We start from the raw sequence: 17,860 nt of genomic DNA, 5'->3' as shown, positions 1-17,860 counted from the left end.
GAGAGAAGCTTTAGTATTGAGATGTTTGCTTCTCATTTTTCTTGCATTTTGAGCACAAGCGATGAGTTAAAACAAGAACGTTTCTCTATACGTTGTGTACATCCCCTTAAACGAATGATCCAATGTGTGACAGCAGTAATTAACCAACACCCAGTCAATCCTCTAATGTAGACATTTTCTCATGCTCTTTTCATTCCTTACATGGATCCGAAAATCTTTGCTTTTTTGCATTAGAATGGACCAAACCATGCTTTAGTTATTTTTGAAAAATTAGAAAAAGAAAAGAACTTACCATTAACCTTTAGTTCGACTGGTATGCTTTCACTTGTCTGAGGATCCTTTACATCAACTCCCATACATGTGTATTTCCCAGAGTCAGCAGGTTTAACTGACGGAATGGAAAGAATATTACTTTCTTCGGGAAGCTTCTGTCCATCTTTCTTCCATATGTAGGTCCAGTTTGTAAATGCATCCTGAATCTCACAGCTCAGGGTCGGTGCCTCAGATGTGTAAAAGGATTGCAGTCCCTGTTTCACGCTTATGTGCGGTTGTGGGAGATCTGAACATTTGTGAAGAGATCATTAATATTCATTTTAGTAAACGCAGACCATGGGTTCCTTTCAAAGGATCTGCAATGCAAGAACTTTGTGGGCCAGTATTATGCAATACACTATGAACACATACTGTATTTAAATGATATTTGGCAGACTTATTTGCTGAGTGAACTGAGTTTTTAAAATCAATATCTGTACAACCTGATGGTTGGTGCTTTAAAAATTTCAGAACACTGTCTGCTGAGTGAGAATATGCGGGACATTTCTTTGATGGCCAAAGAGCATGAAGTGGGTGGTCTGATAATAAAAAAATTATTATGAATTCTATATAATTAATTCCTTACTTACTATCTTTAACTATTTTAAACATTTTATATTAAATGAAATTCAAACAAAGGTCATTTATTCATCAAAACACAAGTTCTTCACTAGACTACATGAGTAGTAGGCACTAGAACAAATTCTTTAGTGGCATACCTTAACCTTTAGCTTTCACCGATGGACATGCTTTTGAAACTTACATATTGGTTTTAGTGCTCACAAATAATGGACAGGTGATTGTTAAAGGATAGTATGAATACTCATGTCTTACCATCACTGATCACCTCCTGACACAGCCAAACAACAGCAGAGGCTGCCAAATCAGTGTAAATGAAAGTTTTTGTTGAGTGAGAAAAGGTGAACCATTAGAATTGATTCATAAAACTATAGATTAATTACAATCCCCCCCCCCCCCCCCCCCCCGCAAAACTATCAATATAATTTTCACACCACCACCATTGATAACAACAACAACAACAACAAAAATAATGACCAGAAGAAGAAAAAGAAAAGGTGGTATAGAAGAACAATAGCAACATCACTGATGTTATTCTCATATAAGTTAGCAGCTCAAAGCACACAGCAGCAGAAATGACATGTTATATAAAAAAGGGCAAAACTTAAGGCTCTTTTAAATTCTATTCACAGAAGCTATATCTATGCCATCCATGGGATCAAATTCCACAATCAGTGAGAAAAATTAACAAACACGGCACATCCGCCTTTGTCACCTCAAAGAGCTCAGCACAGGAAACTGTAAGCAGGTGTTTGGGCCAAGCGCTACTGAGATGTTCAGTAAAGTTCTCAACGGTTTGACCATTTAATTGTTTAGACATCTGTAAAAAAAAAAAAAAAATCTGAAAATAGTCTTAATGCTGTAGTTTATTAAAGATTGGAGTGCAGATGAAATGTGTGCTTCCTGTAGTTCTTGTTGAACTATATTGAACTTCAGAAAATCTCTAAAAGGGCACTTTTTCAAAATATTTCATGGCAAAATGTAAAATGACATGATGACACGGTTTGCATGTCCTCACTAAACAAACACAATTCAATGGATAACAGGTTGCTTCATTAAAATAAGCAAAAGGCGCAAACAGAACAAGGCATTGTGCAATGAAAGCCACAACATTTCAACAAAGGGATACAGGAATTTTTTTTTTTTTTTTGGAGATGCACTATATACAAACTACCGCCACTAACAAGAAGTACGGAAAGTTTTTTCTGGGGATTTATAGATGTGACAGCCAAAATATGCAGGGTGAAACCCAGCGCACATTAGCGTTCAGAAGCGCACTTCAAGGGAAGGAGGGTGCTGAGGGAGTGGTAAATCAGGCACTTTAGGACATTTGCAAACATTCTTGCAGAAACATTTTGCTTCCCTTGTCCAGGTCTGCAATTTTAACGCTGTTGATGCAAAAACTCATCTGATCAGCCTAGCACCTGAGGCTACTGTGCCCTTCTTATCCGTTCTTTTTTTATATACGCCTAAATAAAAGTAAAACTAAAACTGGTAAATTTATTAGTTCATTGTTATTTAGACTATGTCACAAAAGCAAAGGAAAAGAAAATGCAACTTTGAAAAAAACATGCTGGAAAATATTTCTGCATGTCGTGCATACATTTGTGAAGAAAATGGCTTAAATAGTTAGAAGAAAAAACAGAGAAACAAAGACATTACATTTTCTGTCATATTTGTTTGCTGCCAGTAGCCCCATTTACAGATCCAAGACCATGAAACAAAAGAGAATTTATATAGATTGTAAACTGTCCAATGATGGCAGCAATAAAATACCATTAACTGTTTAAGATTCTGTACAAATGTCCTGATAACACACACATCTCACCTGTCAGCAGGATTAGCTGGTGAAGAGCCATTGTTTTTGCCGAAAAAACTGTTTTAAGATACCAAAACTGTGGCAGTCATACTGATGGACGGGTCTGCTCTGCAGAGATGGGTTTCCTGTCATTGAACTCTGCCAGCAACCGGAAATGAAAGCATAACCAAAATGTGGGTGTGGTCATGACAGTTTGCTGTAACGGGGTGTGATTTCTTTGTACATAGTGAAAGGTCATGCAACAAATGTAAAAGAGTAATTATTTATACACTGTAGTCCATTTTCACACTGCTGGACTCTACATTAGTCATTATAGAAGGGAAAACGCCACATCAATGGTGGTAAAAACCAGTTTAGAAATGAGAGTTTGGAGAGAAAGTTGGTATGTGTCATTAGGAGGGATGAAGTACCAAAATCTTGTACAAAAAGAGGCAGAATGTTCATTTGTGAGCAGCATTTCCAACCCAAGGATTACCAAAATCTCTCCCTAGGTGAATAGTGAAGCATTTAAGATCTGAAACTATGCCATCTCACTTTCAGTGAAATGAATTAATTTAACTGAATGAGTCACCTGCACAGGAGTATGTGTCTGTTAGGATGAAGACCCATATAGATTGAGACATGGAGAGAAACGCCAGGAAAAACACCAGGAGACTTCAGCAACACTGGATGCACATCTTAAACCCCTTTCACACATGCAGATTTGTCCATAAATGTTCAAGCAATTTTCTGAAACGGAGTTATGCATGAACACGAGCCAGACTTCAAATTCGGAGAAATTCTGGGACCACACTTTTCCAGACAAGGTCTAGATAGACTCAAATATGAACAAATCCATAACATAGCTGGATAAGAGGATAACAATTTTGATGACCTGATGATCTCCATGACCTGAAATCCCATTCACACATGCAGCATTATCTCTAAATGTTCTCCCAATGTTCTGGAACGGGGTCACATGTGAATGTGAGCAGGGGTCAAAATTCCAGAAAAGCTGATCCAATATTTTTCTGGAAAAAGACCTAGGAAAGTTCTGAATAGACCCAAGTGTGAGAAATTACCAGAGAAGAGGATAACGTTTTGATGACGTATTTGCCCTTCAACTTACTTACCGGAAGATAGGCCAGGAGATTCGAATCAGTTAAGCAAAAACAAGTGAACCATCAAACTCATTATTGTATGAAATAACATCAGTTGTCTATAAAACATGCTGTAAATGAATAACATTGCCAGCAAATCAACCTTCAACAGAATCTGTTTGCCTGCCATTTTGTTGAAGATAAAGCATCTTTTGCCACGTAAATCCTGGCTTTCTGGGATTTTCATGTCATGTGTGACCCTGGACTGGTTTCCTGGACTGGTGTACAAGTGTGAAGGGGGTTATCCACCAGTATTGCCAGAAAAATTCATCCAGCAATCTGGGCTCATGTGTGAAAGGGCATTGAGTCTAGAACCCCTTTTACATATCCAGCTTTATCAGTAAATGTTCTGGCATGTGATCACATGCCAGAAATCCAGGAAGGTTGATCTAACAATTTTCCTTGACCAAACTTTTCCAGAAAAGTTCTTTACAGACCTAGTTCTGAACACATAACATTGAAGGATAAGAGGATAACATTTTTGATGATGTACTTTTGGATTTTCATGCCATGTGAGCATACTTGTCCTAGCATTTTTCTGGAAACATGCTGCAAGTGTGAAAGTGAGGTATCCACCAGCATTGCTTTCAATGTTCTGGCTCTTATGTGTGAAAGGGGCTCAAGAGAGCATGACTGTTTTTCCTGCACCATGTTACTTTTTTTTCTGTTCTGCTCAGAAATTTAAACAGTTGGAGCCACGATGCATCCCGTGTAATAGTCGAAGAGATTTCATCAACACCCTTGGGTCATTTACAGATACAGAATGGGACACTGACAAATCACACCACACTATAAACAGATTCTGTCCAACAGATGAACACCTCCGTTTCTATTTCCAGTTCCCATCAGAGTGGGTCTCTTGAGTGTCCTGGGACATCATTCAACCATCAGCAGCCAATCACATTTACTGGACAAAAGGTTAGAGAATGGGTGTGGATAAAGTGGAACCAACTTCTAGCCTCTGAGGACAGTTAATACTAATTGACAAAATGTCCATGTACTTTTTCTGTATTGTAGCTGGCCATAAAGATAATTGCTGACCATTTTGAAGTTGACAGAGCAACCGTCAGCATGGTCACAATCACGTTGACTAGTTACCTGCACTGTGTGCTGGGCTCCATTTCAATATGGCAACTGGTGAGAAGGTATGGGCAATGATGCCTCAGAAGATCAGGGATTACTGTACAACCCTGTTATCTTCGACTGCCCCTTATCTTGGAATGACATGTGAGAGCCCCTTTTTTCAGTCAGAAACATTTTCAGTGTACAAAAATACCACCACTTTTAAACCATTGGTGCTTCTCCAAATGGTGCCATCTCATTTGCACCAAGTCTTTACACTGGAGCAATCTCAGATAATGAATGGACATTGCTGTCTGGTGTCCTGGACCTGCTGGAACCAGGAGACAGTGTCATGGCACACAGGTGCTTTACCATCGGGGATTACTGGAGGATGTTGGGGCACATCTTGTTATTCCATCATTTAAAAACACCAATCAATTCTCCAAGGAGGATGTACTTTATATGCAAATCATTACCTGACTGAGGATTTGAGTGAAGGGGGTGATTCACAGTGTGAAAAAGAATCACATTTGGGATTCAACTGTGCCACTCAGCTTAGCAGCTACTATAAATAAAATATGGACAAACTGTTGTGTTTTGGCCAACTATCTGGGACTCCTTTCAATCAGAAATTAGGTGCTTTGAAGCTGCTGATACTTTTGCCTGCTTGTTTGCAATTCAAATCTGCAGGAATAAATGTAGCCTTGTAATTTTGTCTTGTTGTTCGTAAGTATTTAAACCTCTATGGACAGACTAATTCAAATCAATGAACAAATACTTGGAGTGGAATCTACTCAGAGTTACTCTACAACAAAATCAGTCAGTTGATTTGTTTGAGTGTGAAGTGCACTGGTTCCACTATCAGAAATGGCTGCCTTCCTGGGCTTTTCATGCACAAAAATGCCTTGAGTTTACAGAGAAGAAGTGGCTCCAATGAACAGATGATTGGCAGAACTGGAGAGATGTGAGGTTAAGTTTGTCAAATCCTGGTTCCTGTGACATTATGTTGATGGCACAGTCAAGATTTGGTGTAGGCTCACGTCACCTGAGTGTCCTGCACAGTCCCCAGACCTCATCCAAGTGAAGTGTGTTCGGAACGAGATGAAACAGTCTGTTCACAATATGAATAAAACAACATCCAAACTACCTCAACTACACGATACCATTACATGTATGAGAGTGTCCCACTATGGAAGCAATAATGATGGATCCAATGTGGTATTAGACAGCTGTACTTAGTAAACTGACCAATAGGTATATATATAGTACGTGAGAATAGTTTAATTTCCAGTAAGATAAACCACAGAGGCTATTTTTGTTGTGTTCAAGATACCAGTTGAAATAGCTCTTCTGAGAATGTGGAAACCAATTAATTTCATACCTGTAGTTCTAAAGCCTGTTATATTTAAGAGTTTTTTTTCCATTGTGTTTATGCAAAATGTGTGGTGAGGCAACATCCTGCACAGTTAGAGTTTGAGCATAAAAACCACAATGCTTTGAAATGTGTGATAAATTTGTTGTCAATGCATGAAACTGAACTATTCTGCCCTGCCCAAGAGAGGAGAAGACAATACAAACATGCACACATTCGTTTGTCTGTAACACATTATGTTAAAGCGGGAGCAAGTCAAGTGTTTTCAAGTGTGTTGATCAGTGAATGGGTATAAATTGTGTTGATGATTTAGTCCATATAGTATTACAAAGCTGATGTATAGTAAATCATTATAACTGACACAGCTATGACTCTATGACTAGGGCCCTATGTTCTCTGAGTTTGGTAGTAAAGGCACTCTCCTAAAACGGTTTGATTTTGTAATAGAAACAGTCTGTAATTAAGCACTGTCTTAAGAATCAGATGGTGAAATTATCATTCTAATCTACTCTGCTTTCAAGGAGTCTGTGTGGTCAGCTGAATATTCATAACTTCATAAGAATAAGTGGTTTGACTAACTTAATAAAGACTCTAAAATCATCATTCTAAAATGAGAGAAGTAAAACAAGCACAGTGAAACTCACACTTGCTGACACATTTCCTGTGCATTTGCCTCTAGATTACCCCGTGTATACATCCAACAGATCGTTGATACACAACCTACTGCTTTGTGTAATGCATTTGTATATGTCAGAGTTCACAGGACCCCTGTTGACACCTTCAGCAATCACACCTTTTGTTTGGAGCTTGCAGTAAATAACGTAGTAAGAAACTAAGAGTCTGATATCAATGATTGTTCACGCTGCACATTGGACTTGCTAACAAGTTATGTAAATGTTAACAAGTTGTAAAAATTACATAGACTGTTGTGTTCTATAAACAGAGTGTAGAAAAGCAAAACATGTCAGAGCCTAATTACCTCTCAGATTTATACTCTTGCAAAGCCTCCTAAAATGTATATTTATTCATATTTTCAAATTTTTATACAGTTTTTTATTTAATATATTATTATATTTTCATTTGTCAGAAGTGACAAATTGATGTTGAAATTCTGACTTGATAAAATAAGCGGCCTTTCAAACTGACAGTTTGAAACTTCAGAGAAGAAGAAGCAGCATGCAGGGTGGGTAGCCATTTCTGCCACACATAAAAATACCAACGCCACACATAAAAATACCAACGACTGCCTTCTGACGAAAATACAGAAAAGCAAACAAGCTAAAAATTGTGCAGTAACATTTAAAAGAAATCAACAATCAATCAAATAAAAACAACAACAAAAAACAGTCTGCTTATGTGTAGAATTTATACGTGGTCCCATAATTTACTTATTCAAGTTTGTCCAGGAAGTCAGACACTATGGGCTATAAACTATGGGAGGAGTAATATGTGTTCTACATTGAACGCTGATAGGGTCATAATAGACTCTGTGTATGTAAATGCCCTAAACCCTATACACTTCACCACAGTGAACTAAATGCTTATTTCAGCCCTATATCTTTTCAGAAGGAATGAGATCAGCACGCTGCTTCCATTTTGTTTCAGATCTGACAGCATATCTCACAGGCAGGGTTAATAATTACCACAGAATATTTTCTGAATACAGAGTATGAAACCAGAGCGAGCATACCATTACAGGCCGACAAGCTTGCTTCTGACCTTGGCTCTCTTTTCTTGTAATTGAGTGCATTATAAGCCAAAAGAAAAATTACAACTCAAAGACTGAAATATAACATGTACAAACATAAAAATTTGTTTCTACATGTTTAATCATAGATTCATTGAACACCCCTGCCATACTGGACACTTATTGGACAAAAGAAATCATTTACTACTCCAAAGCTTGCCTCAAAAATATACATTTTAATGTGCATCCAGTTTCATACAGCACTACAGGACATGTCTTAAATGATTCATCAATTTATTAGGCACACTGAGAATGACGGTAAGGGAAAAAAGTCAGGGATATTACATAGCAGAAAACCTGCTGTACATTCGTGTAAGTAGCATGTGAAATAGTGTGGAAATGGATGGTTCTTCTATGCCACCCTCACACAAAAAGCCTACTATGAAATGTGCACAGAAACGTAACTCTTTGGAGGAGACTTGTTGAGGGTTGAGTCCATTCGTATGTACAAACTTCAGCTCCAATTACAACCTCCGTCGTAAACAATCTGAGGGAGAGAAAAGAAAAGCAAGACTCAGACATTCAGAGAAGTGGATTTCCCCTCTTCTTTCAGGATGGCAAAACCCCTGACCCATGACATGACATCTGACATTTCAACTAGGTCTGAACTTCTGTTTTGTTCAAGTCATTCTCTCTCTCTCTCTTTCTTTCTCTCTCTGCTGGAATAGCTGTACTGTTAAATTTTTTCATTGTTAAGGTAACCCTGGTTTCTGCAGGACCCTGAGACATGCTGTAAGAGTTCTGAGTTGAAAGATGATAGGGGGGAATATTTGGAGCTAACACTCAAGATAATATTAATCATTCTACATAAACATGACATGCTCTACTCCTCACAGAATTACTACTGTCTTCCCTCTACATTTTGTTAAATGACATCTGTGAAATGAAGTCAGCGATGAAATTTCCAGTATGTTCCTGTTTCTTTAAACATCTCTGAAAATTTGATGTAAATCCTCTCCTTTCATAAATAGTTGTGTTCTTCGTTGCTTTGAAAAATTAGCCGCATTTCACTCCTAGACCATAAATGTAAATGTGACAGATGAACATGGGTTTAAAAACCGCTCTTTCTGTGAGCTACCCTATAGAGGATGTGCTGATGTTGTCCCTGTCTGTGTTAGCAGTGTTGCTACCGCTGTTGAGTCAGGGTAATGTGAACACAGACACGTCATGTAGCCCTCTGAAGGCCTCGCAGTTCACTGTCATTTTTAGAACACAGCAACTGTCAGCCTATAGAATGGGAGAGGCCACATACCCTTTGGTTTTAAGGGAAACCCATGTATGGTGTGTCTCACTCCTGCCAGTTGGCCCCAAATACCAAGCCCTCAAATAGAAAAAAAAAGGCCAGACTATGTACGAAATGTGTAAAATGCACAGAAAGAACTACAAGCATGGTTAGTGATCTCCACATCTCTGCTGTGTCAAGGTGTAGTGGTAACTTCAGTGGATCAGGAGCTGCCAAGGTGATCAGGTGATACATAGCAATCTAGCACTGGCATCATGGTCAGCCAGATATACGTAACAAGTGGTGGTAGTTGATTTAAACTGTCCAGTAATTTTACTCTTATATGTCCTCAGTAACTCAAGTCTTCCATACACTTTCATGTAAGCTAATGGTTATTATACCCATTAATAACATACAGGATGTGTAAAACTCCCTGGCAGCTCTCATTTTTTCAATGAATTTCTCTTCCAAAGAGTAAGCTGAAGGAGTGACAGACATGGTTTTAATGAAATGTCTTTTGCTCTTTGGTGCTGCAACCAGTCCAAAATGTACTTTTTACCACATTAGCGGCTCTAGCAGTGTTAGCTCTAGCTACTTCTACTATATTAGAGACAGAAAAGCCACGTACTAAAAATGTTGTAGTTAAGTTGTGTTACAAAATATTTCAAGCAACATCAGCGGTTTGTAAGAGTTCAATTGTCCACTCAAACAGAAGTTGCTAGTGACAATGCTGGTTATATCTGTAAAGGGGGAGCTGTGGACTGAAATGACAAACCCCTTATAGCTGCATAAGGAGAACTGAGTTGCCTTTATACAATGGTTTAAACTGATGGGTTTAGACTGACTTATTTGTGTGGATATGAACACAGGTTCAGCACAGATTGTGCATGGATTGGTGCAGGTTCAGACTGATGGATTTGTGTACATATGGGTGCAAGTTTGGATTGACAAACCTTAGTATCTAAGGGTAAATATTTAGACTGACTGACCTGTGTATGTATAGGTAAATATTTAGACTGACTGACCTGTGTATGTGTGGGTAGGTATTTAGACTGACCAACCTGTGTATGTATGGGTAAGTATTTAGACTGACTGACCTGTATATGTGTGGGTAAGTATTTAGACTGAATGACCTGTGTATGTATGGGTAAGTGTTCAGACTGACCGGTGTATGTATGGGTAAGTAATTAGACTGACTGATCTGTGTATGCATAGGTACGGGTTCACTGTGCACTGCTTGTATATGGAGTAAGACCATCAACCTGTGGATGTACATGGCCTGTGAGCACTGTAATGAATGTGTTGTGATGCCATATGTCTGTATGGGTAAAATTGTGTGAGTAAATGTAAGTGTAGTGTGACTGAACATATTAAAGTGCTTGAATGAATTAGCTCCTATTAGGATGGCTATAAATGACTTTAGACTCACTAACGTGTACACTGACCTGTTACTTCTTCTCCTTCTCTTCTGGAACAACCACCTCTGTTGAAAGAGAAACTACTTTTAAGTCACTCTGTGAGACTAAAAAAAAAGGCCAGACCAAACATTGGTAATATGGCTTTTAGAAGAAGGGGTGTATGAGTCTATACTTACGCTTAACTTCCAGTTTACAGGCCACGACAGCCTCTCCATGGGCATTCTTTGCCCTGCAGGTGTACACACCACCATCGAAGCTGCATGGTTTGCGAATCTCCAGGCAACACACTCCCTGGTTACTGATCTGTCTGAATTTGGGGTCATCTCCAATAACCATCTGGTTTTTCAGCCATTCGACCTTTGGCTACAGGCAGGAGAAACACAGAGAGATGAAGGTCTGTAGCAGATACAAAGTGTCTCCACTTAAAAGGAAAAAATACTCATGACTTGATGTACCAAAATGTTCAGTAGATCAGCTTTATTGATATGACAAAAGGGTCAAACTTTGCAGCGTAGCATTGACCGTTCTCTTGACATTACTCACCTGTGACAACACAGAAACGAAACCTCTAAAGTAGCAGAGCAAGTGATAATCTGTTTTAACAACTGAGAATTCCGCACTGAAAGATTAGCATTTTAAAGAACTTGCAGTGTGTAAGAAATGAGTGCGCGAGAGAGAGGGACAGAGGGAGAAAGTAATTGAGATATATCTCATTAACACTTAGGCAAACATCAACTTTCTCTTCCAAAGAGTGAGCACTGATCTGGTGCACAGTATGTGGGTGTCACAAAGAAACCGCACAGCTTGTGACGGACATAAAGAAAAAAAAAAAAAATGCGCCCCCACTAACAGGCCAGCAGACAGCCACTAGACTGAAAGAGGAAAGACTGTGATAAAACAGTTGGTTGATATGTTGTCTTATCTCACTTCTGTCCTCTGTTAGAGATACATTATCACATGAACCTGTTACCAAAGCCCCTGGCCTCAAAGTCTCTTTTTTTGGTGGGTTGCCAGTGTACTAAGAAGGCAATCCTGTGTGTCTGACTTGCATTTGGCAACAACACTGGAACAACACTGCACTTGAGAGCACTCTCAAAAATATTGTCCTCTTAATGTGTTACAAAACACTGGAGAACCTTAAATCATTAGACCATGATCACATAGGATGCTTTGTTGTATTAATGTATTAGTGTCATGTAATCGTTTCTTATGTTGCAAGTGCATGTGTCTGAGTGTCAAAATTCTCTGAAATAACTTATGATCTATATCATGAACTTAGTGTTAAAAATGCAGGTCAGAGGAACATTTTAATATCTTTTTCATTTCTCTCAAATTAAGCAAACTAGAGCCTTAACTAACCCCGCCTCTTGAGTTTCTTTTGTGCCCCTATGCAGTGACGCACTAGGTGTGACCTGGGCATCAGAGGCCTATATGTCAACACGAGCAAGGATCATTAAAGTGCTGATATTGATGCTGATACTGAAGCTGAGCTGGACTGTAGGTCAGGTATCATTGATTTATTAAAAAAAAGTGTGTGAGTATTGCCTTCATTCCATATTAAATAAACAGTGATAGGGCTACAATTAGTATGCAATCATGACACTAAAATATCTAGTTCCTGGAATGACATTGCTCTTCATTTTGATGCCTTATATGACTTTGATCTAGATCAGATGACTGAGATAGAGGCATGGCTAAAAATCATAGTAGCCTATTACTGAGTTGTATGGCTACAAGACACTTTGGTGCAGAACCAAGGAATGGTATCAAGTGATGAGGTTTCAATAAAAAATGAACTGCTTTCATGAGAGAGTGATGAGGGGAGGCAACGGCATCGTAGCACACATTTATTCAAATACAACCACATCCTTCCTCAGCTGTCCATGAAACTTGATTCTGCTCTCCAACAGAAGAGGGAGATGGAGATGCACATCCGCTGACTCTCCCTCTATCAGAATTCATCCCAGGCAAGCCAATGTTCAGCTGGAAAGCTAGCATGCTCGCAGTAAGCTATCTAGACGCTTCAGCTATAATGTCTCCAGCCACCAAATGACCATCTCAGCTACGTGACACACTGTAGCAACTTGAACACACCCGTGTCTATTTATTGAGCGTGTAGTCAAGGACGTTTGGGTCACAGAATACCAGCTCCACAATATCAGCTGCTGCCTCGTCAAGTAGCAGCTAAGCTGTTTATGGTTGATGATACACTTTTAGCACCAAGTGTTCAGACATGCACGCTACGCGTATAGCTACTGCTACAACTCACTCTCCATGGACAGGATCTCTGTTAGCGTCAGTGTGAAATCTAAATCATGGTCGCAGCAATGTATCATCAGTAAGCACACTTCCAAACAAAGATTTTTCACCTCGGAAAAATATCCACTATGTTGGCCATAAAGCATATAAAAAACACATGGGCGCACAAACCAAACCAAATCAGGATCTGACTGAGGAGGCTGTAAAAGCAGCGGTCACCAAGCCTATACTGCCTTTATGAAGTCTTTTGTGATTCTCATATGAATAGTTGTGACTTAATAATGGATGTCATTAAGAGCTGGATGATAAGCTGATGTGATATAAATGCAATGTTGTGATGTGAATTGAGATGAAATTTGCAGGCCAGTCAATATAACATTACTGCGTGTTACATTACAATACTACATGTGTGTTAGTGTCACATGTGCAAATGTGCTTTAATGTCATATTTGAGCATAGCTTTAAATTAGCAGGTGAGGTGACTTCATGCTAGCAGAGCAATTATTTTCTACAAGTGCATGATCTAACAGTCCACAGACAGTGCATGAAAACTGAACCACTCCTGGTCCATACCTTAGGGCTTCCCCGCACAGAACACAGAAGTTTGGTGGTGTAACCCACGGTGGCAGATCTGTCACTGAGTTGGGTTGTGAACTTGGGTGCTTCACTGAAGTCATGCTCCTTGTACTCAGGTGGTTTATACACGATTCCTACCACAGACACACCAACCTTAGTCAGGACTGACAGCTGTGACACAGCAACTGTTAGCTATATCCAGTATGTGCAGAGACAGTATTGGATAACCTCAACAAACAAAGACACATGAAAGATGATTAATGAGCAACAGAGTGATATTGTACTAATAAAACAACACCAGTGGTAACAGTAGTAAATGTACACCCACTTAGGGGGATGGGGGTGGAGAGTGAGCACTATATGCCTCCACTCCTGTCAGTCTGATAACTGCTTGGATCATGTTGTGTGAAGTGCAATTGGCTGATCTTTGAGAGTTTCTGAATGTGATTTCATCTAGGGCCACACTTTGACATATTTATTAGTTTGCTCTTGGAATGTTGTCTCTGAAACACCTCAGAGATAAGAGGTGTGAGAGATAAGGGGTATGTGCTGTCAAACAAACTTACCAAACCTTATAACCACACCCTAAAGCCATAGAAGATGGCCTCACCTGTTTTCTGAATGGTGGCCACCTCCTTAGTGACAGCAGCGTTCTCACTGATCCCCACCTTGTTTTCGGAGAAGACTCTGAATGTGTAGGAGTTGCCCATGATGAGATCAGAGACAGTGGCATTTAGCCTGTGGTAGTGGTCCAGGACAGTGAACCACTCCTGCCATACAGATAAATAAAAAAAAAAACTTCATTCACATCTTCAGCTCAAACCATCTTTACTCACCATGCTGTTTAATTACTATTGTTCTATCCCAGTAATCCATCTCTGCCAAGCAAAATCATTTTCAACAATATTTGTTTGAATACTTGGGTATGCCACGCACGATATATAACTATTTACTAGTCAAAGATACAAAAGATGTGTAATGATGAGAGATGGAAAAAACTGGTGCTACACAGACAATGTTAGACACTCATCTTGCAGGAATAATTCTGACACCCACTGAAGCACAGACAGATACTGACCATTTTACATGACAGTCCATATAAAAAGAGTTGTCTAAGAGTTGTCTATTTAGACTTCAAAGATGTAAATGAGGAATTGCTATCTTAAATACATAAGATGACAGCCAATAAACAAATACATTTCTATCAGGCGCTAATATAGCTTGTGCTCTCTGTTGATGTGGCTTTGGCACACGCATGCTTCAGATTAAATAACAGCGTCGCATGTTTGTTTTTGTTTTTTTTAATACAGCTCCAGTCTGAGACTTGTTTTCACATCATTCTCGCTGATGAGAATTACAGTCTGCCTTCTGACAGTTTCTGGGTGTCAAAGTCTTATCTCTCTCTCTCTCTCTCTGGCTTGCTCGCTCTGTCTAAACTGATGATAAGTTGCCACTCAGCCATCTGTCCTCTAAGACAGCCATACAAGCCCACAGAGAAGTGGTATGTCCTTATAGAGTGTGAGGGCCGCTCACATGCTTGGTTTAGATTTTCACGCTTGGCAAGGAGCTAAATTAGTCCTCACCTTACCTTTGACAGCATCCATGCTTCGGGAGTGAAAAATAAATCTTAGGGCCTCTACTTGTTTGTATTTTAAAAGTGACATCAGCCTCTAATGTATTAAAGCAGACGCGCCTGATTGAGAAGGCAGAGTCATTTCTCAATGTCAGACCTGTGTCAAAGTCTTCAGAAGGGTATTGAATCCAACACAATCTAAAGTCTGTTCTATGCAGTCTGATCAGTCAGTCTACTATTTGTTTTGGTTTTATCTGATTAGCATCATGTCAAATGACATAAAAGGCCAGACTGTTAAACCAGTGCTTTCCAAATAATTTCTTAGAGAACTGTGGACAACTTTGTTTTCTTTAGGATCTTATACACTTCATGGTTTGCAAATTATCAAAGCTTTGAGTGGTCTGTGTTCTGAGGTGAAGATATGGTGTTCTGTCAGTGTAGTTTAGCTAATGTGGCTAAGGTTTTGCATGTATTACGCCTTCATATGAGAATGCTCACCCCAGTCTTTTTGTCAGCTTTCTGGATGGTATATCCTGTAATCTCAGTGTTGCCGTTGTCTTTGGGTGGGGTCCATTCCAGAGCAGCGTTAAAGCCCCAAACATCCACCAGTTTCACACTGGCTGGTGGACCAGGAAGCTCTACACATAAACAACCAATAAAGTTACTCAAACACTGTACATTTTACGGCTCAACCCAGGCCTAAAAGCTCCCACAGCTCCCACTGGCCTGTAGCTAAATCAGAGTCTCATTCACATGGGCTGCAGAAAGCTCTGGGTTGACAACACTAGTAGGTAAACATACTACACTGTGAAAACCACGAATCGCCTTGTTTCTATCTATAAAGAAAAGAATCAGGGAAATAAAAGAGAATGAATGAGAGCAGGAGTAAACTGGTACATTAGCTACAGAGGGAGTTTTACGACCGTTGATTCAAATGGACCATACCCACAATCTGGATGACAAGGGTGGCTTTGTCCTCAAAGCTGTCAACCTTCACGGTCATCTCATAGTTTCCAGAGTCATCTCTTTCCGCTTTACGGATAAACAGGATGCTGTCCTTGTCGCTATTGCGAATATTGACCTTCTTTGGATCCAAGGGCTGGCTGTCCTTAGTCCAGGACACCACAGGTTTGGGCTTGCCCTGCAACCACAGAGAACACTGTTAATATTGCGCTGATAAAGCAACACAAACTATGCCGCTCATATCTGAGTATTTTTATTTCTAAAGGACAGAAATGATTATCGTTTTATACACTGAGATGAGAATGCCATTATGATGATGATGATGATGATGATGATGATGATGATGATGATGGGGACCATTATTGTCAGGTTCATCATTAAGACTGCATTAATTTTTTTCTGGGACTTACACAGAAGGGGATGACCAGGTTGATCTGTTCTCCGACTTGCTTGACGTACCGTGTTCTCAGGAAACGGGGCATACGGATCTTAGGACGATCTGAATTAGACACATGAGCAAAGATGAGCAAACCAGTTGTCAAAAAAACCTCTATGAACAAGTGTGTGATTGACTAATTTATTTAAAAACACATTCCAATAATTACCAATCTAACTGTACTACATATCAAAATGAGTTTATGACACTTCGTATAATATAGTGTCCGTCTTGCAGTGAGTTTATTCATAAAAGGATGATGTGTTTAAGAAAAACAAATCCTTATTTGTAGCAAATTTAGCCTACTGTCATACTTAATCATTATCTGGAATACAGTCTTAACCCAGATCACATAGAGTCTGAAGTCTCCATTACAGAAGCAGAATCAAGAAGTCATGTATCTCTAATAACAACAAAGCTGGCTTTGGTCCAGAAATCAGCTCGGCTTAAACTGAGCTTAAATACAGTTCAAATACTGAGTTTAATAAAATGGAGTATCCTGTATTGTTCGGTGGACTGCTATGAAATCTGTACTGATGTTTTGATGAAGGAGTGGTAGTTGTATCTTGTGGACAAGCTGAGTGAGAAACTCTGCTAAAGCTCATCCTAAAATAAATGAAAGAGCACAGAGAAAGTCTCCAGCATGACATGACATGACATGACATGACATGACAAACGTGCAACAGGTCACCAGAGGACTGCTTTAGGCTTTGTCCAATGTGTTTCCTGCACAGAGACAAGCTACTGTAAGATACTGATAATCCTATGGTCTAACTACATACATACAGAGGTGCAAAGCTCCTAAACTTTCCACAAGCTAAGGAAAGACTTCACTTCTCCCTTCTGAACAAAATAAACTCCTATTTTCTTTCACAGGATGACTTAGTGCCCCAGCCTAATGCATATAAAAGACCTCTGGTCGACCCATGTTAATGGAGTGGATTTCATTTTCAATGTGTGCTAGAATGTTTCATAATAAACAGCAAATCTCAGAAAAGCTTACTGAATTATGTGATATCTGATAGTCATGCATTCCCATTCCAAACGTCATGTCAGAGACCCTACTGCCCTCTGCCCTTCACCCCCACCAACCCTCCAATCCCCCCAAAATCTAAGCCCTTAACCCATATCTGTGTCAAGTGACCACATGTGTCCCCATCACTCTGCTGAGAAAACCGAATCCCACACGACTTTCCAGTAACCCAGCCACACGGTCAGCGAAGCGGGGGGGTTTACTCAACGCTTAAGCCGCTCTAATAGCTACACTTCCCCGGCATGCCCCAGGCATCCAGGAGCAACAAAGTTCTTCATCTGACAGGAAATATTTGATATGGAGTCTTTGTCTACATGGGATCAGCTGATACCTCGACAACACAGAGCTTA

At 39.6% G+C, this 17,860-nt stretch overlaps 1 protein-coding gene across 1 annotated transcript in view; it reads right to left on the bottom strand.

Annotated features, from left to right (window-relative positions):
* Positions 1 to 10,700: 10,700 nt before the first annotated feature.
* Positions 10,701 to 17,860, bottom strand: part of mybpha (myosin binding protein Ha) — a 13,913-nt gene continuing 6,753 nt past the window's right edge. The window contains exons 6-12 of the mRNA XM_030769694.1: positions 16,452 to 16,540; positions 16,024 to 16,219; positions 15,577 to 15,716; positions 14,116 to 14,275; positions 13,503 to 13,639; positions 10,847 to 11,033; positions 10,701 to 10,735 (exon numbers count right to left, since the gene is read on the bottom strand). Of these exons, the coding sequence (XP_030625554.1) occupies positions 10,701 to 10,735; positions 10,847 to 11,033; positions 13,503 to 13,639; positions 14,116 to 14,275; positions 15,577 to 15,716; positions 16,024 to 16,219; positions 16,452 to 16,540 (944 nt within the window). The remainder of the gene's footprint in view (positions 10,736 to 10,846; positions 11,034 to 13,502; positions 13,640 to 14,115; positions 14,276 to 15,576; positions 15,717 to 16,023; positions 16,220 to 16,451; positions 16,541 to 17,860) is intronic.

This window comes from Chanos chanos, chromosome 3, assembly GCF_902362185.1.
Source record: "Chanos chanos chromosome 3, fChaCha1.1, whole genome shotgun sequence".
Lineage (NCBI taxonomy): Eukaryota > Metazoa > Chordata > Actinopteri > Gonorynchiformes > Chanidae > Chanos > Chanos chanos.
The sequence above is the reverse complement of the archived record's forward strand: the minus strand, read 5'-3'. Positions and strand labels throughout refer to the sequence as shown.